A 21136-nucleotide genomic window follows, 5' to 3' on the forward strand; every position below is an offset into this window, starting at 1 on the left:
GCGACTTTTCGCCGAGCGGTCGACCGCCTCGGTCACGTGAATGGATCGCGCTGCAGAGCTCTTGAAACAGCGGCGGCAATGTCCTCAAGCCGACACTGTTGGTGAGATTCCGGATTGAGAATCAGACCTGATACATCATGTTGCTCGAAGATCAGCGATTCATACACGAAGATTTGGAGAGGCTGGAACAAGCTATAGCAGACCGCGTTGCAGAAGAACCCCGTAATGTGAGCTGACCTGACGGTTTTTCTCAGTCTACTCATCGCTAATCCATTGCAATCTCGTACAGATACGCGAACGTCTGGCTCGTGACCATGAGATAGCGCATTTTTTAAACCGCATTGATGATCAGTCGAGGAGGTTGCTCGATATCTACAAGAATGCCGAAGGCCAACGCGAGAAGGAAATCCAGGCCATCTCAACCGGCGATCAGTTCGAGGAATTCTACAAACGACTAGACGAAATCAAGGACTTTCACAAGCGGTATCCGAATGAACCAGTTGAGAACCTTGAGCGAGCCTACAAGCGCCGCCAACCAGGGGAGGGCGAACCGACGGGGCTGGAGGTTGATACGATGTTTACTGGTGAAGAAGGATACGGGCAGTTCCTCGATCTCACAACCTTGCATGACCAATATTTGAACCTGCCGGGAGTTAAGAGGCTATCATACATACAATATCTCGACGTATTCGATGCTTTCACGCCCCCGAAATTACCGATTAAACGAAACAACAAGCTCTCGGACAAATATTTCCAATATGTAGGGGAGCTTGCAAACTATCTTGAGGAATTCATCAAGAAAGCTAGGCCCTTACAGGATTTGAGCAAGATCTTTGCTAGCTTCGACGAGGATTTTGAGAAACAGTGGGCTGCGAATGAGGTCCCTGGATGGGAAGAAGAGAAGATCAACAATGGCACAGCAGGCCCCAAAACCGAGGGATCTGGTGAGGGTATATGGTGCGCCGATTGTGAGAAGGAGTTCAAGAACGAAAATGTGTACAGGAATCACTTAACAGGCAAGAAGCACATTCGGGCTGCCGAGGCCCGTAAAGCTGCTGGTGGTTCGGGCGAAGGACCTACGCCGTCCGCCAGCGGGCCATCGGCAGCTCACCGCTTGAAAGAGCGAGCAGTTGCTGAGCGCGAGCACCGCGTTCGTTCTTTAGCAAGAGTACTCATCAACGAGCGTCAGGCAACAAAGATCAATGTTGAGCGGAGACAAGGTATGACAGAGCGTGAGCGTCAAATGGAGCTTGAGGCTATGCTCGCAGAGACCGAAGACGCCAAGGGTGACCGTGGCAACGAGTCGGATGAGGAAGGCGAAGATCGCATCTACAATCCTCTCAAACTTCCCCTCGCATGGGATGGCAAGCCTATTCCGTACTGGCTCTACAAACTACATGGGCTGGGCGTGGAATATTCTTGCGAGATTTGCGGTAACTATGTTTACATGGGCCGTCGCGCATTCGACAAACATTTCTCCGAAGCGTTGCATATATTCGGACTGAAATGTCTCGGCATCACGTCAAACACAAACCTCTTCCGAGAAATCACCAAGATAGACGATGCCATACGGCTTTGGGAGAAATTAGAGCAAGACCGCAAGAAGGAGAGAGAGCTCCGTGACAACGTTGTACAGATGGAGGATGCAGAGGGCAATGTGATGCCTGAGCGGATTTACCTTGAGTATGATCTCCTTATCTCCCGTGCATCAGTTATCCTGCTAACGACTACCAGTCTTCAGAAACAAGGTATTCTCTAGAGTGAATGCTGGGTCAGTATTTGCATTTTTTTTGTCCATTATGGCCGAACCTGGCGTTGCAGGTATCTCTTTTAGCTTATACCATCGGGATGTTGAATAAATAGTGAAAATTGAATGTCCAGGCGCTGACTAGTGCATCTACATAGTGTGCCCTTGTATTCTACACATTTCACCTAGCATATACGAGTCCTCCAACTCCTGGGCCCTTGTCCCTTCTAGTCTTGACCACAAAATCAGTCACGTGCTGTCGTGAACCAAGGTCGCGTTCTGTGCGCTTTTACCTGCCCCGCTCGCGTCAGGTTTCTTTCAAAGTCTCTTGTGCTTCGATCAATGATTTCAAGTTCGAGATTCGAGACTGCGTGGGCTGAATATATATCTAACCAACATTCCCATGAGAGATACGCAAAACCGGAGACGTTGTCGTGTTTAAAACGCAACCCAGACAATACTGGCGTAATACATGGGGTTCAAGTTCACTTACCTATGTGATCTTCTCTCGTCCCTGGAGGGCAACAAGGTTCTAAAAGCAGCGACCGAGAATAAGAACCGAAACCCAGATGTCCGAACTGTTACGCAGTGGTTTGCCCGGCATGACAAAAAGCTGCGGTCTCCTGACACCGACCGACTGGCGCTCCTTTCCTGCATGTTCCCGGAGAAGCGAGCGGACCGAGTTTACTGGTTGAAAGATACCAACTTGGCCAGGATTATTGGCAGATGCTTGCTGCTCGGGTTATCGCGACGCGAGGAACTCGAGAAATGGCGTGTATCTGGCGGAGCAGACCTCGGTCAATGCGTGGAGAACGTGATGAGACAAGCAGAAAATCATATTGTCAGCGGCCAAGAGGTGACTGTGGAGGAGATTGACACGGCATTGAATGTCATCGCTTCGCGATGCCGATTTTCCGGGCCAAGTGTCAGGAAGCAGCGTTCAGCGGTTGATGTAGAGGAGACGCTCGCTCCTCTATACCGTCGGCTCAGTAGCAGGGACGCCAAGTGGCTGACGCGAATGATACTCAAGACTCACTTCTCTGATACGCTGCCGGAAAGGTTGACGCTGAAGAGTTTCCATTTCCTGCTCCCGCACCTATTGCTCTTCCAAAATTCATTTGAAGCGGCAGTGACGTTGCTTTCCTCCGAACCTATCATACATTTTCCACCTAGGCCTGAAATTGGATATGCGAGAGACTTGGGCAAAATAGCTTTGCATCATCTCATACCAAAGATTGGGATCAAGATCGGAAGGCCGGAGTACTTGAAGGCACGAAGTATTAAGCACTGCCGCAACATGGTGGGTCAGCGGAGGATGAGTGTTGAGAGGAAGTATGACGGTGAGTATTGTCAGATACACATCGACCTTTCGAAGCAATCAAGCTGCATTCAGATATTTTCTAAGAGCGGCAAAGACTCCACCTCTGACAGGGCCGGTGTTCATCAAGCCATACGAAAATCTTTGAGGATAGGTAGGGATGACTGCAGATTTAAATATCGCTGCATTCTGGAGGGTGAGCTTCTTGTTTGGAGTCACAAGCGCAAAACCATCATGCCCTTCCATAAGCTGCGTAAATTCGTCTCAAGGTCAGGCGTTTTTATTGGAACGGAAAGCGATTCTCCGTCAGTTTTACCCAGCGAGACCTCTGCATGCTGTTGCTAACAGGAGTAGACCGCAGCCATATGAATGCTTGATGGTGGTGTTTTTCGATATACTTGTCCTCGATGACAACATCTTGCTACGAAAACCGCATCGAGAAAGGCGATTGCTCCTCAAGAATACAGTACAAATAATCTCGGGTGTTTCTGATATCGCTGACCAGCGTATCATTGACTTCTCCCGCTCAGACGGTCAAGCCAAACTCGAGACGCTTTTTTCTAAGGGAATTGCTGAACGCTGGGAAGGCTTCATTCTAAAAGGGTGCGAGGACCCATATTTTCCCATCCTGGTGGAGCCCGGGGTTGGTTGCGAAGGCCGTTGGATCAAGCTCAAAAAGGATTACATCCCAGGATTGGGCGATACAGTAGATCTTGTGTTAGTCGGTGCAGCATACAATGCTCGTGATGCAACTATGCTTGGACTCGCAAAGAAGGAAACGTGGACACACTTCTTTGTGGGTTGTCTTGAAAACAAGGAGGCTATTTTACAGTCCAATACCGAACCTAGGTTCCGCATCATAGATGTGATCGACCAGCATGGCATAAGCCGGGCAAACATGCAAATCCTCAACAGCTTTGGCAAGTATAGCGCCCGAAGTGTAGATTCTGGCGATGGAGTGATCATTGGAGACATAAGGCCGGGCATGCCAACAATAGATGTTGTCTTCAAGACACCATTTGTTGTTGAAGTGATGGGAAGTGGTTTTGAGAAGCCATCAGGCGCTCGATATTATACAATCCGTTTCCCCAGGATTCTGAAGATCCATTCAGATCGGTTAATCGAAGATGCTGCATCCTTTCGAGAGTTACAGGTTCTAGCTGAGACGGCGACATCCGTTCCTTCGGAAGAGCTGCTCGATGAGGAAGCAGAATGGACGAACCGCGTCAGGTCGGGTACATCTAAGCCAGGCTATTGTCCAGATGAGTCACAAAGCGTGTCTACCGTTAGCTCTCCTGCTTCCGCAAAGGCTATCCCCATATATATTGATCGTTCGCCATCGAGTTCATCAAACGGATCATCTGGAAGCAACGTTTTGGCAAACAATAGCAATCTCTCGTCACAGGGAAATGCTAGAAAACGAAAAGCATCGCCATCTGCGTCTGAATCATGCGCCAAAAATACCTACAAAGAATCCGACAGCGCCCAACTAGTGACAGAAGTGGTTAATCCAGCTTTGGTAGTCACATCTTCCGCACAATACCTCGCAACCAAAGGAGGTCTTCCACGAAGCGATCACACTAGCACCGACATTCAATTAGTCTCGGCCAGCGAGCGAAAAGCAGACCCTGAAGAACCTCCCAGATCACCTCTCACCAAAATACCTATCTATATCCACCCCGGAACTGCTTCGAAAGTCCAGCACGGTCTATCGAACGTTTCCCACACCCTCGAAGAGTTCCTTCGTATGTTGAATTTTGAGAGCCGCCGACTAAGGCCAGAGAAATCAAACCTCTTTCCGGCGTCCGAAAACATCACCTTGGGAATTATGTTTGCAAACATTTCCAGAGACCCTCTAGGCCCGACATTGCTCGAACTAAGCAAACACATTTCCAACGCATTCACCGCGTCTCCATGCAGTCACAACCCTAAAGGCCGGATCTTCCTTCTCAACTCAAACTTCCTAAACCTGGTCATCGACTGGAAAAACCATATATTTTGCCTTCGCAAGACCTGGGATAAAATCAGCCGAGTCTATTTCTACGCCTGTATAGCCTGGGATATCGACAAATGTCGCCTATCCAGAGAACCTGTTGATCAGTTTCCCAGCACTCCCTTGGATGCTGAACACCTAATCGGAAACTCCGTTGTTACCACTACCACGCGACGGACCCAACTAAACACAGCCCTCGGACGGAGTCTAGTACCCGTATCTGCGTTTATACCCGATGTTAGGATATCGTTTGATAGAAAGCAGGTCTTGGTTCTTGGGGAGTTTAGCTCCATTAGACCTCTGGTTCGCGTTGGTTCGTAGTCTGGATAATCTGCGTTGTTCAGGTGATATAACATGGATTGAATAGAACCTCTTGTCAGACTATGGCATGCTGCATGGTGTGGAACCTTTAGAATCATGCATGATGCCTTTGGCTTCATATTATCATTGGCCGACGTTCGAATCCATTGGTACGCGTAAATAGGTCTGCATTCACTATATGTAAGATTGATAACGATTTAAGGATGATCATCACTTACTCTAAGTCAGTATGCTTTTAATCTCCTACTTGTCTAGATCCTCATCCATATATCCTCGTTACAGCTTATGGTCTTCTTGTAGCAATGGCCGATAAAATTTCCAGGTCTTATCCCATCCTTAAGAGTCATATCTAAAGGAGATGACAATGCCATCATTTCATGACCTAAACTGCAAAGTATACCACTCGCAAACATAATAATCATGGTATCAAGCATAAATGCCCACCGGCCAACAAGAAACGCCGCGCTATTTGTCAATGCGCCGAGAAAACGACACAATTTTCAGAGCAATGTAGAGGAAATGCGTCGCAAAAAGCTGAAGTTGAAAATGACAAAAAATCCGGAGAAAACAGATCATGCACCCGCTTCCCTTCGCGCCCGGACATCCCTCATCAACGCCTTGGCCTCTTCAACCTCCACACCATCCTGGCACAATTCCCCTGCGAGCTGATCCGCACGTTCCAAGTCTCCATGCCTTAAAGACCATCGGGCAAGCCATAGCCGCGCTTTTGAAGTTGTAGCCGTTGGCCCTGTGCCGTGGTATGCCTCCTCGTCATCGTTGGGGCGTCTCCTTGCGCGCCGCTGATTGGCTCCAGAGGTTGAAGCTGTAGCTGACTGGTCGTCTTCGATCTCGCTATCAGATACATCGGATACTTCATCTGGCTGTCCACCTGTTTCTTGCTGCAATGTGAGTTCCATATAAGCGGCTGCTTCTTCTTCGTCCTCGAGACGTTCATAGAGAGTAGCGATCTGATAGAGTGTTTCCGGGTCGAGAATTTTGCGCCCGCCGTGCTGCGAGGGATCTTCGGCGTAGTATGAGCCTGCGACGAGGGCGCGCTTGAGAGCTTTGATGCTCTGCTCGATGCGGCCCATCTTTGCATAGCAGGAACCTACGGCTTGCCACATCTTGGGGTCGTAGGGGCGAAGCGCCGCGGCGCGCTGGTAGTAGAAGAGGGCATAAAAAGACATGTCTAAGACTTCGTAGGCCTGACCGAGACCGTACCAGGCGCGGTAGTCCTTGCGGTTGACATCGACGGCACGGCGATAGGATTCGATGGCGGCGTGGGTATTTTTCATCTCAATGTATTCGTGGCCCATGAGCGTCCAGGCGGAAAGGAAGTTGCGGTCTAGGGTCAGAGCGCGGCGGAAATACATAACCGCCTTTTCGTGTTCGGATTTGAGGGAATAGTAGTTCCCGACAACGCAGCATGTTTCAGGGCGGAATTTATCTGTGGCGGTCGCGACTTGGGCTACGAAGGCTAGTTGCGGCCGGGCCCCCATCACGTAGAGTATGTTGGAGTAATGGTCAAGACTGTCGAGGCGGTGGGGAGATGTGATTAGGATGTCCGTGAAGATGTGAGATGCTTCTTCAAAGTCTGCAGCAAAGTTAGCGGCCATTGCGACGCAGATAGAGCAGATGTACCTTTTGAGTGGTAGTAGAGTAGGGCTCTCTGCGTCTTGAGGAAGGCGCTGGTAGGAAAAATATTCTCAAGTTCAGATAGGGTCTGGTAAGTATCCTCCGTGGCTTGATACAGCTCCTGGCTGCAATGGACGTGGAAGATGAGAGTCATGATGTTTTGCGGTAGGTGTTCAACGACTTGCTTCAACTGTACGCGGTCAGTATCAGGACGCCAGGCGGAAGTCGAGAAACGAACATCTTCTGTACTTGCAAGCAGATCGTTCAACTCCTGCCACGCACCCCAGTGGAAAGGGTTCAGATGGACACTCCTGATTAGCCACTTCCTCGCTTCCTCCTCGTTTCGTCCTTTGATGAGGATGACTCCGTACAGATATTCGAGCCATCCGTGGTTTTGATCTTCAACACCCTTCTCCTGACGCTCCGCAAACCAGCCTTCTAATCCACGGGCAAGATCTGGAAGCTCTCGGTTGACAGTCGCACCGCCGTCCGCCGGGCCTAGAACCATCTCCGTTTCCTCATTCTTTCGCTTTTCCCCGGCGAGATATTTGGCATATAATGCGAGGAATAACGATTTCTGACTGAGTTTTGGATATGGACTCCTCTTCAAATCGTTGTCTTTCGACCCAGTGTGTGGAGAGCCCTGTGATTTACGGTTCCTTAGTGATGATTTGAGTTTTGATTTCGGCGACGATGTTGATAATGAGACGGGCGATATTGCCGGGGGGAGGAACACTGAGGCGCATCGATCGTATTCGCGAGTGTCGAAATATGACTTTGCTAGGAGGTATTTATGGTGCTCTTGAGCTTCAAGCGCAGCTTCCACCGGATCCTGGGCTCGTAGGTAGGGATTCTGCGGTCGCGGATCGGTAACGTCCATAAGCGAGTCTGGATCGGTGTCATAGTTGTCTATTGGGACGATAGAGTCAAGAATTTCGGCCGCCCTGTGAGTATATTTACTGAGCAAGCAGCGAGGAGCGAAAGGACTGATGGAAAGTCTACCATTTTGCGGACTGATAAAGACATCGCTCGGAGCATTGGATAGCTGCGGCTTCCAGGCGGTATTTGAGCTCCTTGATATTATCTTCGGAGAAATTGGAGGCCATGTTTAAGCCAGTGACGCGACCCTGTGCCCTGTCACAGCTTCGTCAGCATATAAATTCGACAAGAGAGCCTGCTCGCTCGACTGACCTTGTTTATCGGACGTGCACCTGCCGGCAGAAAGCCTGGATTTCCCAATTGGGCCACGCGACAAACAAACAATGCAAAACGGAGCTTGGCGGGGCAGCCAGGTGCCAGGTACTGGGGCTACTCGGTAGACTTCGTACTCCTTTTTCGACTTACTCCGGCACCCCGGTCGCAGACAAAGGGATCGTCGTCCTGACTTTTATCTTATAGTCCAGAGATTCCGTCCTGTCTGACATCCACCGCTAAACCACAGGTGTCTGCTCAATTGCGCTGGTTGTGCCCTGATTTCTGAATTCTCTTTCCGCCGCATACTCCGCAATGCCTTCTACTACAAGCCGCGCTGCCTTCGAGGCGGTCTTCCCCTCCCTGGCTGAGGCCATGCTTGACCATGCGAGGAAATACAACCTGCCCCAAAATGCTCAGGACTGGTTCAGCAAGGTATCATGACTAAATGGCTTCTAATTGGTCCAGGTTACTGATCATTATTTGGTCTATAGGCCATTCACACCAACGTTCCTGGTGGCAAGCTCAACCGCGGTCTCTCTGTCCCCGACACCGGCGTAGCCCTCCTGCAGAAGGAACTGAGCGAGGAACAATACAAGGACCTTGCTACGCTTGGGTGGCTGACCGAGCTGCTTCAGGCCTTCTTCCTCGTCAGCGATGACCTTATGGACGGCTCAATCACCCGTCGCGGCCAGCCCTGCTGGTACCGCCACCAGGGGGTCGGTCTCATTGCCATCAACGACGCTTTCCTCCTTGAATCCGGTATCTACGTTATCCTGAAAAAGCAATTCCGTTCACACCCTGCCTACGTCGACTTTATTGAGCTGTTCCATGAGACCACCTGGCAGACGGAGCTGGGCCAGCTGTGCGATCTGATCACCGCGCCCGAGGACAAGGTCGATCTCGACAACTTCTCCATGGAGAAGTACATGTTCATTGTCACCTACAAGACCGCCTACTACAGCTTCTACCTCCCGGTTGCCCTGGCCCTCCACTACCTTCAGCTCGCTACCCCTGAGAACCTCCGTCAGGCTCACGATATCCTCATTCCTCTCGGTCAATACTTCCAGGTCCAGGATGACTACCTTGATGCGTACGGCGACCCCGAGGTCATTGGCAAGATCGGAACAGATATTCAGGACAACAAGTGCTCTTGGTTGGTGAACCAGGCTCTGCAGCGCTGCAGCGCCGAGCAGCGCAAGGTGCTCGACGCTGCCTATGGTCGTAAGGACGCTGAGCAAGAGGCCAAGGTCAAGGCTATTTTCCGGGAATTGGACCTCGAATCCGTCTACAAGGAGTACGAAGAGAAGATTGTGGGCGAGCTCAAGACGAAGATTGCGGCTGTCGACGAGACTGAAGGGTTGAAGAAGGAGGTTTTCGAGGCATTCCTCGGCAAGATCTACAAGCGCAGTAAATAAGCAATAGGCAGTACAGGATGCCATTTTGAGATACCTCGCAGAATAGACTAAAAATATTAATTCGGATTTCATGAGTGTTTTTGAGCAACAAAAGTGGATTTGTACACAGATTATGTATCCCTCCAAGAATAAGTCATGATATCTTGTAGCTTGAATTTGCGCGACAAGAATTATTTCTGGTTTATCATTAAATACCAAAGGTTCTGGATGTCCAAAGCTTAACCCCATGGTCCCAGGCTTTGCGCCGTTCAGGGTTTAGGAGTCGCTGGAAGGTTTCACGTTTCAACCCTGTCGATCCCCTATTCTGTCGGCCTCTCAGCAAGTCGCTCTAACTAAAAATATCGCGTTGACACCCCGTTACGTATACTCCTGTAACAAGTATATGAGCTCCGGCACTCGACCCATTGTCTAAAATTTCCTCGCCTTTGCCCACCTCCTCCGTACACCTCAAATGTCGTCAAATGTTTCATCATGTGGCGCCCATTATTAGCAATAACAGCTTTGCTTAATCTCGCGGGCGCATTCAGGGTCTCGGAACCCACCGACCCGTGGCCTACAGAGCTCTATCGCACCTCTTCCGTCTTCGGCACATCTACGTACTCTGTTCGCAACAGTAAAGCTTGCAAAGATGGTCTATACACATTTCTTTCTCCCCGCGGGGAGGGCGTCGCAGCGCGCGGCCCGACAATCCTTGATCAAGAGGGAGAGCTCGTGTGGACGACTGAAACTAGTACTTATGGGGCCGCATATAACCTAGATGTTCAGGAGTACAAGGGGAATCAGTATCTCGCATTCTGGGAGGGAGATGACAAGGTCGATGGTCATGGCGATGGTACAATCCACATGGTATGATTCTCTCATGCCTTTATTTTATTTTTCATTTGACTAAACCGGACCAGCTCGATCAGCAATACATTGAGCGCTATCAGATCCGTGGCCCAAGCAGTGCATTTACCGATTGGCATGAATTCCAGATCACTCGCAATGACACGGCGCTCTTCACCGTTCACGACGTTGTCTCAGCCGATCTGCGCGCGGTCCGTGGGCCAGAGAGGGGCTGGATCTGGGACAGTCGCTTTGTGGAAGTTGACATTGAGACGAACAAAGTACTGTTTCAGTGGCGCGCATCAGAGCATTTCAATTTCACAGATGTCGAGAAGCCGTCTGGCAGCCCAGGCTGGAGTTACGGCAACCCCTGGGACTTCTTCCACCTCCACAGCATTGATAAAGACGCCAAGGGCAATTATCTCATATCGGCTCTTCACACCGACTACCTCACATATCTCGATGGACGTACTGGCGAGATTATCTGGCGACTCGGCGGGAATCACACCGATTTCTATGATTTATCCACAGGAAGGGCATCGACATTCGCATGGCCACATGATGCGCGCTTCCACGACGACGACAAAGCAATCACGCTTTTAGATAATACAACCCCCGGAGACAAAGTCAATCGAGGCCTCATCATCGACGTGGACCAGTCAAGCAGGAACGTTTCGCTGCGCAGCGAGTTTCGCGCATTCGGACACGCTGGGGTCACTCCAGAATCGCAACCTCAATCAGATGGCTCTGTCCAGGTTCTGGATAACGGACATATCCTTGTTTCTTACGGCCGCAATGGCGCAGCGTGGACCGAGTTCAGCAAGATGGGTGTCCCCATGTGCCACACCCAGTTCGGCTCCATATCTAGCTTTGGCACCGGAAGCCCGGCCTCGTATCGCGTTAGGAAACATCCCTGGATAGGCAAACCGGATACGACACCGGCCTTTGAGATCAACGGGCACGAGGCAGCTGTTAGCTGGAATGGCGCGACGGAGGTCAGGAGTTGGGTCCTTGAGGGCGCACGAGTCGCGCTTCCCATTCACAATACCAAGCCGGACGAATTCGAGCCCGACGATCATCCAAGCTCCGGCAAGACAGATTATTACTTCTCGGCCATCACTACGGTCCCAAAAAGTGGGTTTGAAACCATCATCCACATACCGTTCCATACAAACCAACCGTACCTCCGCGTTCGCGCACTGGACAAGGAGGGCCAAATCATCGGCACGTCAGCTATCCTCCCCTTCAATGCGACGATAGTCCACTCAAACCATCCACCTCAGCAATCTAGCGATGCCGAAACAGATCACTTTGAAGTCATCTTTTTCGCGAGTTGCTGCGCGGCAATAGGACTCGGTGCCTGCATCTACTTCTTCGGCCGTCGCTGTTGGGCAATCTGCCTCCGGAGCTGTCGATGTGTCTGGCTGCGCCGGTACCGCTACTTGTATCCCGGCCACCGGGACGGGGACGAGGAAGACAACTGGGAGGAGTACTACGGTGGCTTACACATTGCGAGTGATACTGAGAGTGATGATAGCGATGTTGAGATCTCGGACCTGGATAATCCGCGACTGTCGCCGGCTTTGTTATCTCCAGATTTGCTATACCCAGGCATGAGCAATCGCCCAAGTTGGCAGAGCTCATTAGCTAGTCCTGGTAGCAGCACTGGTAGGCCGGGGCTCGTGAGAACCCCTAGTACGCATAGTAATGTGAGCTTGCGGGAGAAGCAGCACTAGCTGGCTGCCCGCTCCTAAGTTGATTTCGGAGTCAGGCGTAAAATGTATGAGATGTATATGAACTCCACCAGACTTCTTCATGCGTTCATTGCTTATACTATTACCCATGCTGGATACCGCGAAGTGCACGAAGTCCACGAAGTCCGTGGCTATGCATATCTGGCTGCATAATATCGAAGTATGAAGCAAGTGGCAGGTGATTTTCCAATTGGCCTTGCCTGGCTCGCACTATCGCCCACCGGGTGTTTTCAAGCTCGGTATCTGGACGCTTGGAGCCAGTAATCCCAGTTGCCAGTTTCCCAGTAGTGATCCTCAGCAATAGTGATCTTCAATGGTGTGTTGTGGAGGAGCGTGTACTGATTGGTTTTACTTGACAGGTGGGACTGGAGACATGACGTCACGGCCATAGAGCTTCCCCAGACATTGTGGAGGGCGTCATGGAGAGTCACTGGAACTCAATTCGACACGAGAAACTCTCTATGGGTGTATGGTTCAGATTTCCGTATTTCTGCCGCTGTGGAACCCGGTAGCCAGCTTTGTAGACATTTGAAGTCCTCTACGCCGCGTCCGAACCGTAACCGTAGGTATGTGCTCAGATCCCAACGGTACGGAGCAAGGCCATCCGCCTGAGGTGCAGCGCAACACCTCCGCGAAGAAAGCACGACAAGCACTCAATCCATTGCATTCATGTATGTAGGCCGATGGGCAACTGGTCGGGTGATCTAACCATTAACTATTGGGCAGCTCGAGGAGGGGTTGCTCTGCTATTCCCTCCAAGGTATCGTCACTGAGCCTTCCACAGCCAGGGTCTGGAGTCCGTGCAACCGCCTCTGCCGGTTAAAGCCAGCTCCCCGTTTTCTTCTTCTCATTTCTTCTCTCAGTTTTTGGTCTCAGCAGAGTGTTTCTCAGAAATCGAGAGAAACGTTTCTATTTTTTCAGGCTTACTTTTCGCCCCGAAGCAAGATTCTTGTCCAGGGCCAGGTTCCTCCCGTCTAGACCCAGCTTCAAGCTCAGTTTCCCCGCCACCCAGTTTCGATTTCCCCCACACGTCTGGCCAAGGCAGCGCACTCCTGAACCTGCCTGTGTGCTCTTTTTTTCACGAAGGGAACTTCTCGCTTTGATTTTCCCTCCATTTTCCTCTCTTCCCTCAGTATCTCGGCCACATTGCCGCTGCGCAGCTTCATCGTTGCAGCTTCAGAAATACCGTCACCATGGCTGATGACCAAGACCCTCCAAGGCGCGATGTCCGCAACCACATGCTCTTCGAGATTGCGACTGAAGTTGCCAATCGCGTTGGTGGTATCTACTCGGTGCTCAAGTCCAAAGCCCCCGTCACCACCGCCGAGTATGGCGAGCGCTACACTCTGATCGGTCCCTTGAACCGCAATTCTGCCGCTGTGGAGGTTGAGGAGCTCACGCCGTCTAGTCCTGCGATGAAAGAGACGATGCAGTCGATGAAGGAGCGCGGCATTGAAATGGTCTACGGTCGCTGGCTCATCGAGGGTGCGCCGCGTGTGCTTCTCATAGATACCGGCACCGGGTACAAATACTTGGACGAATGGAAGGGCGATCTGTGGAATACTGCCGGCATTCCTTCCCCTGCTTCGGACTATGAGACAAATGAGGCGATTGTTTTCGGATACTTGGTGGCATGGTTCTTGGGCGAGGTACATACTCTTTGCAACTAATTGGCTTCAACCACTAACCTGGAGCAGTATATTGCTCACGAGCGCCGTCGTGCAGTTGTCGCTCACTTCCACGAGTGGCTCGCGGGTGTCGCTCTTCCTTTGACCAAGAAACGGCATATGGATCTAACAACTATTTTTACTACTCATGCGACACTACTCGGTCGATATCTCTGTGCGGGTTCGGTTGACTTTTACAATAATCTGCAGTACTTTGACGTGGATGCGGAGGCTGGTAAGCGAGGCATCTACCATCGGTACTGTATAGAACGAGCTGCTGCACACTCGGCAGATGTGTTCACCACCGTCTCCCACATCACTGCTTTTGAGAGTGAGCATCTCCTCAAGCGGAAACCAGACGGTGTCCTGCCCAACGGACTGAATGTCAAGAAGTTCTCGGCGGTTCATGAGTTCCAAAACTTGCACTCCCAGTCAAAAGAGAAGATCAATGAATTTGTCAGAGGGCATTTCTATGGGCACAATGACTTTGATTTTGACGATACTCTTTACGTATTTACATCCGGTCGATACGAATTTCGCAACAAGGGTGTTGACATGTTTATCGAAGGGTTGGCGCGTCTCAACCATCGTCTTAAGTCCAGCGGATCGAAGACCACCGTTGTAGCATTCATCATCATGCCAGCGCAGACCTCGTCGCTCACTGTCGAGTCACTAAAAGGCCAAGCGGTTGTCAAGTCGCTCCGTGACACGATTCATATGATCGAGCAAGGCATCGGAAAGCGCATGTATGAGCGGTGTCTAGCCTGGAAGGAGGGTGACAATATGCCCGATGAGAAAGACCTTATCACCAGCCAAGACCGCGTCCTTCTGCGACGTAGGCTTTTCGCCATGAAACGTCATACTCTTCCTCCAGTCGTTACTCATAACATGATCAACGACTCCGAGGATCCGATCCTTAACCAGATCCGGCGTGTCCAGCTTTTCAATCAATCTTCTGATCGTGTCAAAATCGTCTTCCATCCAGAATTCCTCAACTCATCTAACCCAGTGTTGCCTTTGGACTACGACGACTTTGTTCGTGGTACACACCTTGGAGTCTTCCCGTCTTACTATGAGCCCTGGGGTTACACCCCCGCGGAATGTACAGTCATGGGAGTTCCGAGCATTACAACCAATCTCTCGGGCTTCGGATGCTATATGGAGGAGCTTATTGAGAACTCCTCGGACTACGGCATTTACATTGTGGACCGCCGGATGAAGGGCGTAGACGATTCAGTCAACCAGCTGACCGATTTTATGTACAACTTCACCCTTAAGAGCCGACGGCAACGCATCAACCAACGTAACCGCACGGAACGTCTCAGCGACCTGCTGGACTGGAAGCGCATGGGCTTGGAATATGTCAAAGCTCGGCAGTTGGCTCTTCGACGAGGTATTTCTCGCAGCCCGGATTATTCTTAGTTTGCTTACTGACTACGTGCAGCATACCCCTCGTCTTTCGACAACCAGGAAGATTACTTTGACGTTATCGGCGGGACAGAGCAGAAGATATCGCGACCATTGTCGGTTCCCGGATCGCCACGCGATCGCTCTGGTATGATGACGCCCGGTGATTTCGCATCACTGCAAGAAGTCAAGGAGGGTCTCTCGACCGAAGACTATGTTGCATGGCGCCTTCCGTAAGTCGTACACATCTACCTAGGAAGCTCGAGCTAATTCAGTATCAGCACAAGCGAGGAGGATGATGCGGAAGACCACTTTTACCCTCTCACCCTTCGGACGAAGAAGTCCGACCGACCGTCTTCACCTCTTGACCGGATATCTATAAACGGGGGTCAATCCAGCTAGCATGGGGTTTATTCTTTGTTCGCACTCGCCTGTTAGCATACTTGTAATGTCCTGTCTGTTCATATTGCTTCGAACAAAGCTGGAGTTCCAGCCTAGTACATTTGTTTTTATATGCCTCAAATTATACTATCCATTATTCATCACTTGCGGATCCACAACCAAGCTTAAAGGAAGCTCAGCACTCACATCTGAAAACTTACCGATATCGGGCTGGGCAGGCCACAGTCCCTGCACATTGTCTTGTGATTGCGGATCGCAGTCTTCCGATTGAACCCGGCCAACGAATGACGGACCCTGAGTTTTTTAGCTCAGTGAGACGCGGTGATCGGCTTTTAGTGGTTACTAACCTGTATGAAGTCAGCGGTGGGGGTGACAGCGGGGTATTTATTGCTACCCCTCTTCCTCCTCTTTCCCTCCCAGCTGCACTCTTCTCAATCCTCACATTCAGAATCTCGATCAAGCCACCACCAACTTTGATTGGTACGGAGCCATAATGTGACGGACTTTCGCTATGGGTTCAGACGGGTCAAGGTATCGTACAGATTATCCAAACAGTCACTGCATCCGCATGACAGGTGTTCGGCCGGGGTCAAACCCGGTCGTTCTGAGATTATACTGTCATAACTTGATCTAGATAATACTAGCGAAAGGACATGCGTTGCATTGATTGCCCCCTTTCGAAAGGAAGAGAGCATAGTCTCTCATGCTGACAACTTCTAGTCATCCCGATCTGATCCTATCTGATCGGAATTTGCCAAGATGTCTACTGACAAGATCACGTTCTTGACTAACTGGTATAGCTTGCTTTTATCTTTGTTCCCTGCGAGAATAGTGCTAAGGTGTCGTCTTGCTTAGGCACGCGACCCCGTACCACGCCCCCCTGTACCTCGCCCAGAGCAAGGGATTCTTCAAGGAGGAAGGTCTCAAGGTTGCTCTGCTCGAGCCGAACGACCCATCCGATGTCACTGAGATCATTGGCAGTGGCAAGGTTGACATGGGCTTCAAGGCCATGATTCACACTCTTGCTGTATGACAATCGCCGTGGTTCTAGGAACATGACTAACCTGCTGCAGGCCAAAGCCCGCAACTTCCCCGTGACATCTATCGGCTCCCTCCTCGACGAGCCGTTCACTGGAGTTGTCTACCTCAAGGACAGCGGAATCACCGAAGATTTCCGCTCCCTGAAGGGCAAGAGGATCGGCTACGTCGGCGAATTCGGCAAGATCCAAATTGACGAACTCACCAAGTACTACGGCATGACGGCCGACGACTACACCGCCGTCCGCTGCGGCATGAACGTGACAAAGGCTATTATCAACGGCACCATCGACGCCGGCATCGGCCTCGAGAACGTTCAGATGGTCGAGCTGGCCGAGTGGCTCGCGTCGCAGAACCGTCCCCGTACAGACGTGCAGATGCTCCGCATTGACCAGCTAGCCGAGTTGGGATGCTGCTGCTTTTGCTCGATCCTGTACATTGCCAATGATGCTTTCATTGCGGCGAACCCTGAAAAGGTTAAAAAGTTCATGAACGCCGTTAAGCGTGCCACTGACTATGTCCTTAATGAGCCGGCGAGGGCGTACGAGGAGTACGTTGACATGAAGCCCATCATGGGGACTCCTGTCAACAGAAAAATCTTTGAGCGCTCCTTTGCCTACTTCAGCCGCGACTTGAAGAACGTTCAGCGCGACTGGAACAAGGTTACGAACTACGGCAAGCGGTTGGGAATCTTGGATGCCGAGTTCGTGCCGAACTACACGAACGAGTATCTGTCTTGGACTTTGGACAAGGATTCGACTGATCCGCTCGGTGATCAGAAGCGGATGGCCAAATTGCAGGAGCAGGTTGCTGCTGAAGGCGGTTTTCACCGGTTGGAGGTGGCTTCTGCCTAGAAGCTCTTGTATGAAGGCTGCCTAAGTCGATCAGCCAGCAAGCAGTGCATAGTCCGTCCTAGTCACTCTTTTAAGTCAATGATTATCATGATTATGCTTTGAATTAACATTTCCACCCTGCGTATAGGGATCACCATCTCGTATAGTGAGCGGTCTGTTCTAGTTTAGATTCAATAGAGTCATAGGACACAGCCTCAACTGCCTACTTCATGACAAGGTGTTCAAATGATAGGCATCAGAATTGAAGCTGATATTAGACCCTGGCTATAGCATATTTAACCCGAATAGGGATATCCAATAGTCCTGTCCAAATTACAACATAATGACCACTCTCCTTTCCCTCCCAACAGAACTCCTCCTCTCCATCTTTGACCTCCTACCTCCTCCATCAAAACATATCTTCTCTCTATCCTGCCGCTACCTCAACTATACCTTCGCACCTCTCTGCCCTCCCCTAGATACGAATAAGATAATTGTCCTTCGCTCAGCCCTAGCCCGCGACGGCGTCACCTTCAAAGACCATGCCTACTGCGCTGGGTGCCACACTGTCCACAGGCACAAATACTTCAACATCGACGAACTCTCCCACTCCCCAGTCATCCGTAAATGTACAACTACCCGGAAAAGTCTCTACATCGAGCCTGAACATTTCCTTAGCTACCAAGACGCAACTAACCAGGACTATTGGTTGCCACGGCCATATTCCAGCAATAGCAAACCGCCGCGGTTGAACTCAGGCTCCATCATCCGGTTTGGACGCAAGGGGGTAATAAATGACCGGGAATTCGCCGTCTGCGCCTCGTACGAGATCCTGTCACTCCCTGACATTGATTTCGACTCAACCCCAAATGAGAAGGGCTCCGGCTTCGACCTTAGAGTAAGCAGGGCCGAGATTGCGCGGATCCTGCGCGGGTTCGACATCCCCACATGTCCGCATACGAGGCTTGGTGATGACTTGGTTGTCAAGAGTTATTGCGAGTCTGTTTCCAGGTCGAAGACTGGGAACAACACGCCTTCAACTGAGGAATTGAGGGAGGAGTATCGCCGCAAGATGGGACAGGAAGAATTTGATGATACTACCGCGGATTATATCCTCAGGATATGGAAGGATGACAAGGCGAATGCGTGCTGCCAGTTCCCTGGGTGCAAGACGACCTTCCGGTGGGAATGTTGGTCGAGCCTGAGAAAAGACGGATGGAAGACAATCCTTCTCCATGTGAAGCGATATCTGGGCTATCTACCCGCGCCATCGGATCTGCACTGGATGGCGCAGCTTGTTATGGTGCCCGATGAAGACCGGCTTAAAAAGTACTGGAATGAATGCTTCGAATGGAGGGATGTGAATTTAGCAATCGAGGAGATAAGGTATGAACGACTGCTTCTGGCTAGAAACCAGAGCGGGAAGATGGAACTGGGAAGAGCAGAAGAGGTTGCATTCGAGCTGCTGCGGAGGGAGAATGATTATATGAGGCATCCGCATCGCAAGAGGCATATGCGGTCTGTACTTGGGGAACTAGGGGCCGGGGAGACATCGCATACGAGACTTTCACTTCTGGAGCCGAGATATCGTCAGGCGGAGGAAGAAGCAGAGGGGGGCCTATATAGGCCGCTGCATTCGGCTGAGACTCTTGAAATCTTGGAGAAGGAAGACTTTAAAAATAAGTACAAAAGCATGCGCGGATTCGGCTCTTATCAGAAGATGTGGATTGAGAACCTCTTTCGATCTGCGCGCAATGGGTGATTGAAATTGGCTGAGGCGTAGTGAGAATGGGACATCCTCTCCTGATAGTGAGTCAATTCGCAGGCCTGGAGAGTTGGCACGTACTGGACAGAAACCCGAATCTTACTCAAGTTAAATTTATACCTAGGAGCCAGTAGGAGCCAAGATACCTACATACCGTGCTTTTTAGGGCTTATACCCTGAATCATGATATCAGCTCATTCCCAGTCTCCTTCCTGACCAGCAGCGCTTTGTGAGGCACGCCCCTTTCCTTCCCTTAGTGTTTCCTTAGTTGGAGGTACTTAGGATAAAGCAGAATACATATCAGCGCAGACAGACATTCCCACCGGCACGAGTGCTCGGGAGGCCCTAACCCTACACTGTGATGACCGTAAGAGGAAGTCATTTTCGCTCAACTAGACAATGCTATCACTGCTTAGATATAAGCGTGAATGCCACGCGGTGGCCGGACTCGCTGAGCTGGTTCATTAAAGCCAATATATATTGACGGACGACTTCCCGTCACTGGATCACAGCCAAGTCATTACTTCAGAGAGCAGCGGCATTGATGGGGCTCTGTAACTATGTACACGAGAGATGCGATGCGATGCAACCAAATATCAACAGCAGCACAGATAAGTACACTATGTACTTGGGTTTGTAGTATGAACAATATAGGTAGGTGGGTACGGGTATCAAAACCACACTCACTCACGCAGTCCTGTCCATCCCGGATATAAGCAGAAACAAATTAGATATTTGCATAACCAGACCAGCCCCCTCAAGCGCAGATATACCTCAATAGGGTGATAAAGAACGGCGTTAGACACTCGGCCACCCGTCCGCCCACTGCAGCACATTCCATCCGAACTGGTACTGGCTCGTCGAGAGGCCGATGTCGGGATTCGCATAGTGGTAGTACAGCACCCAGCCGCGGGACCTGTCTTCGAAGACGCCCTGGCCGCCGGGTCCGTATACGTTGCCGTGGGAAGCGAGGATTGTCGTGCCTCCGTTGTCGGTCAGGCAGGAGCGGCCACTCTTGTCGACCTGCGCAGCGGGAAACGATTAGCGACCTGAAAAAAAAAACTAAAAAAAAAGGGAAGAAAGAAGGGAAGAAAGAAGGGAAGAAAGAAAAGAAAAGAAAAGAGATAAGACCAAATACTTACAAAATCACCGGTGCCACTCGCACTCCTACAGACGACAATACGATACTCCTCTCCCGTCGCCGGCGGATTCGTATCGTAGCTGCCTGCCCGCCCACTTGAGAAGGTCAAATAGTACCAGCCCCGTCTATAAAACACAAAGCCCGCCTCGATTGCATGGTTGCCCGAGCTATTATATGCGATCTGGGTCGGGGTCGCCCCGTCCGCAAGGCTCAGCGGGCCTGCGAGCGGGAGCTGGTGGATACCGTTCCAGTACGAGCCGAATGTGAGGATTGGCGAGCCGCCGATCGACGCCCAGTTGGCGTCGATGGCGTTGTAGTTTCCGCCAGCTTGGGACCTGAAGATGGCGCCGTGGTCGGTCCAGTTGGGCTGCAGGGTTGGGCTGGTTGCGACGCCGATGACACTGTCGCGAGACCCAAGCGTTGAGACGGAATAGTACATGTAGTAGAGATTTGTGGAGGCTTCATAGTGGATGTCTGGGGCCTGTGATTACATCATACTATCAGCACGTCGTCCAAGAGATCCATGGTCCCAATAACAAGCATGGGATGTCATTCTTTCTGATCGTGCGGGGATGCAATAATGCACTGGGGCCGGGGTATGCTGGCTAGGTTGGGCTGAGGTATCGGGTTAGGGCTACCACTGCCACTAGCAATCGCCGGCCCAGTCCCGCCGGTCATTCA

General features: G+C 51.0%; 9 protein-coding genes across 9 annotated transcripts; 7 read left to right on the forward strand and 2 right to left on the reverse strand.

Moving 5' to 3' along the window:
• Positions 1-115: 115 nt before the first annotated feature.
• On the forward strand, positions 116-1896 carry BDW70DRAFT_145144 (SF3a splicing factor complex subunit PRP9). Its single transcript, XM_073738378.1, has 3 exons — positions 116-227; positions 290-1683; positions 1735-1896. The coding sequence occupies exons 1-3, from the start codon at positions 138-140 to the stop codon at positions 1757-1759; spliced, it is 1509 nt and encodes a 502-aa protein (XP_073591077.1). The 5' UTR covers positions 116-137; the 3' UTR covers positions 1760-1896.
• A 10-nt stretch (positions 1897-1906) lies between these two features.
• Positions 1907-5497, forward strand: BDW70DRAFT_18467 (ATP dependent DNA ligase domain protein). Its single transcript, XM_073743459.1, has 2 exons — positions 1907-3370; positions 3420-5497. The coding sequence occupies exons 1-2, from the start codon at positions 2220-2222 to the stop codon at positions 5377-5379; spliced, it is 3111 nt and encodes a 1036-aa protein (XP_073591078.1). The 5' UTR covers positions 1907-2219; the 3' UTR covers positions 5380-5497.
• Positions 5498-5703: 206 nt separating this feature from the next.
• Positions 5704-8179, reverse strand: BDW70DRAFT_166342 (anaphase promoting complex subunit CDC23). Its single transcript, XM_073741963.1, has 4 exons — positions 8017-8179; positions 7253-7958; positions 7021-7204; positions 5704-6973 (listed from the first exon to the last, which is right to left on the reverse strand). Exons 1-4 carry the CDS (start codon positions 8118-8120, stop codon positions 5952-5954), a joined length of 2016 nt encoding a protein of 671 aa, XP_073591079.1. The 5' UTR covers positions 8121-8179; the 3' UTR covers positions 5704-5951.
• A 191-nt stretch (positions 8180-8370) lies between these two features.
• Positions 8371-9712, forward strand: erg20 (bifunctional (2E,6E)-farnesyl diphosphate synthase/dimethylallyltranstransferase). Its single transcript, XM_073738379.1, has 2 exons — positions 8371-8640; positions 8700-9712. The coding sequence occupies exons 1-2, from the start codon at positions 8521-8523 to the stop codon at positions 9621-9623; spliced, it is 1044 nt and encodes a 347-aa protein (XP_073591080.1). The 5' UTR covers positions 8371-8520; the 3' UTR covers positions 9624-9712.
• Positions 9713-10013: 301 nt separating this feature from the next.
• Positions 10014-12213, forward strand: BDW70DRAFT_166346 (arylsulfotransferase family protein). The gene is made up of 2 exons (XM_073741964.1): positions 10014-10469; positions 10523-12213. The coding sequence occupies exons 1-2, from the start codon at positions 10095-10097 to the stop codon at positions 12182-12184; spliced, it is 2037 nt and encodes a 678-aa protein (XP_073591081.1). The 5' UTR covers positions 10014-10094; the 3' UTR covers positions 12185-12213.
• A 525-nt stretch (positions 12214-12738) lies between these two features.
• On the forward strand, positions 12739-15794 carry BDW70DRAFT_145152 (glycogen [starch] synthase). Its single transcript, XM_073738380.1, has 4 exons — positions 12739-13851; positions 13900-15262; positions 15314-15509; positions 15558-15794. Exons 1-4 carry the CDS (start codon positions 13396-13398, stop codon positions 15676-15678), a joined length of 2136 nt encoding a protein of 711 aa, XP_073591082.1. The 5' UTR covers positions 12739-13395; the 3' UTR covers positions 15679-15794.
• A 267-nt stretch (positions 15795-16061) lies between these two features.
• On the forward strand, positions 16062-17833 carry BDW70DRAFT_145155 (NMT1/THI5 family protein). Its single transcript, XM_073738381.1, has 4 exons — positions 16062-16209; positions 16399-16472; positions 16534-16705; positions 16752-17833. Exons 2-4 carry the CDS (start codon positions 16438-16440, stop codon positions 17568-17570), a joined length of 1026 nt encoding a protein of 341 aa, XP_073591083.1. The 5' UTR covers positions 16062-16209; positions 16399-16437; the 3' UTR covers positions 17571-17833.
• A 59-nt stretch (positions 17834-17892) lies between these two features.
• Positions 17893-19318, forward strand: BDW70DRAFT_166349 (uncharacterized protein; the record flags this gene model as incomplete). The annotated part of the gene is made up of 1 exon (XM_073741965.1): positions 17893-19318. The coding sequence occupies one exon, from the start codon at positions 17893-17895 to the stop codon at positions 19309-19311; it is 1419 nt and encodes a 472-aa protein (XP_073591084.1). The 3' UTR covers positions 19312-19318.
• Positions 19319-20112: 794 nt separating this feature from the next.
• Positions 20113-20998, reverse strand: BDW70DRAFT_164658 (glycosyl hydrolase; the record flags this gene model as incomplete). The annotated part of the gene is made up of 3 exons (XM_073741520.1): positions 20113-20337; positions 20457-20936; positions 20993-20998. The coding sequence occupies 3 exons, from the start codon at positions 20996-20998 to the stop codon at positions 20113-20115; spliced, it is 711 nt and encodes a 236-aa protein (XP_073591085.1).
• Positions 20999-21136: the final 138 nt, after the last annotated feature.

Source organism: Aspergillus foveolatus (genome assembly GCF_047715535.1).
Source record: "Aspergillus foveolatus strain CBS 279.81 unplaced genomic scaffold BDW70scaffold_124, whole genome shotgun sequence".
Classification (NCBI taxonomy): Eukaryota; Fungi; Ascomycota; class Eurotiomycetes; order Eurotiales; family Aspergillaceae; genus Aspergillus; species Aspergillus foveolatus.

Coding starts and splice junctions, on each gene's coding strand:
- BDW70DRAFT_145144 (XM_073738378.1), top strand. CDS start 138: ATGTTGCTCGAAGATCAGCGATTCATACACGAAGATTTGGAGAGGCTG. Junction 228..289: donor TTGCAGAAGAACCCCGTAAT/GTGAGCTGACCT, acceptor AATCTCGTACAG/ATACGCGAACGTCTGGCTCG. Junction 1,684..1,734: donor CCTGAGCGGATTTACCTTGA/GTATGATCTCCT, acceptor AACGACTACCAG/TCTTCAGAAACAAGGTATTC.
- BDW70DRAFT_18467 (XM_073743459.1), top strand. CDS start 2,220: ATGGGGTTCAAGTTCACTTACCTATGTGATCTTCTCTCGTCCCTGGAG. Junction 3,371..3,419: donor GGAACGGAAAGCGATTCTCC/GTCAGTTTTACC, acceptor TAACAGGAGTAG/ACCGCAGCCATATGAATGCT.
- BDW70DRAFT_166342 (XM_073741963.1), bottom strand. CDS start 8,120: ATGGCCTCCAATTTCTCCGAAGATAATATCAAGGAGCTCAAATACCGC. Junction 7,205..7,252: donor TGCTTGCAAGTACAGAAGAT/GTTCGTTTCTCG, acceptor GACCGCGTACAG/TTGAAGCAAGTCGTTGAACA. Junction 6,974..7,020: donor ACTCTACTACCACTCAAAAG/GTACATCTGCTC, acceptor ACTTTGCTGCAG/ACTTTGAAGAAGCATCTCAC.
- erg20 (XM_073738379.1), top strand. CDS start 8,521: ATGCCTTCTACTACAAGCCGCGCTGCCTTCGAGGCGGTCTTCCCCTCC. Junction 8,641..8,699: donor CTCAGGACTGGTTCAGCAAG/GTATCATGACTA, acceptor TTTGGTCTATAG/GCCATTCACACCAACGTTCC.
- BDW70DRAFT_166346 (XM_073741964.1), top strand. CDS start 10,095: ATGTGGCGCCCATTATTAGCAATAACAGCTTTGCTTAATCTCGCGGGC. Junction 10,470..10,522: donor GCGATGGTACAATCCACATG/GTATGATTCTCT, acceptor AAACCGGACCAG/CTCGATCAGCAATACATTGA.
- BDW70DRAFT_145152 (XM_073738380.1), top strand. CDS start 13,396: ATGGCTGATGACCAAGACCCTCCAAGGCGCGATGTCCGCAACCACATG. Junction 13,852..13,899: donor TGGCATGGTTCTTGGGCGAG/GTACATACTCTT, acceptor AACCTGGAGCAG/TATATTGCTCACGAGCGCCG. Junction 15,510..15,557: donor TATGTTGCATGGCGCCTTCC/GTAAGTCGTACA, acceptor ATTCAGTATCAG/CACAAGCGAGGAGGATGATG.
- BDW70DRAFT_145155 (XM_073738381.1), top strand. CDS start 16,438: ATGTCTACTGACAAGATCACGTTCTTGACTAACTG. Junction 16,473..16,533: donor ATCACGTTCTTGACTAACTG/GTATAGCTTGCT, acceptor CGTCTTGCTTAG/GCACGCGACCCCGTACCACG. Junction 16,706..16,751: donor CCATGATTCACACTCTTGCT/GTATGACAATCG, acceptor AACCTGCTGCAG/GCCAAAGCCCGCAACTTCCC.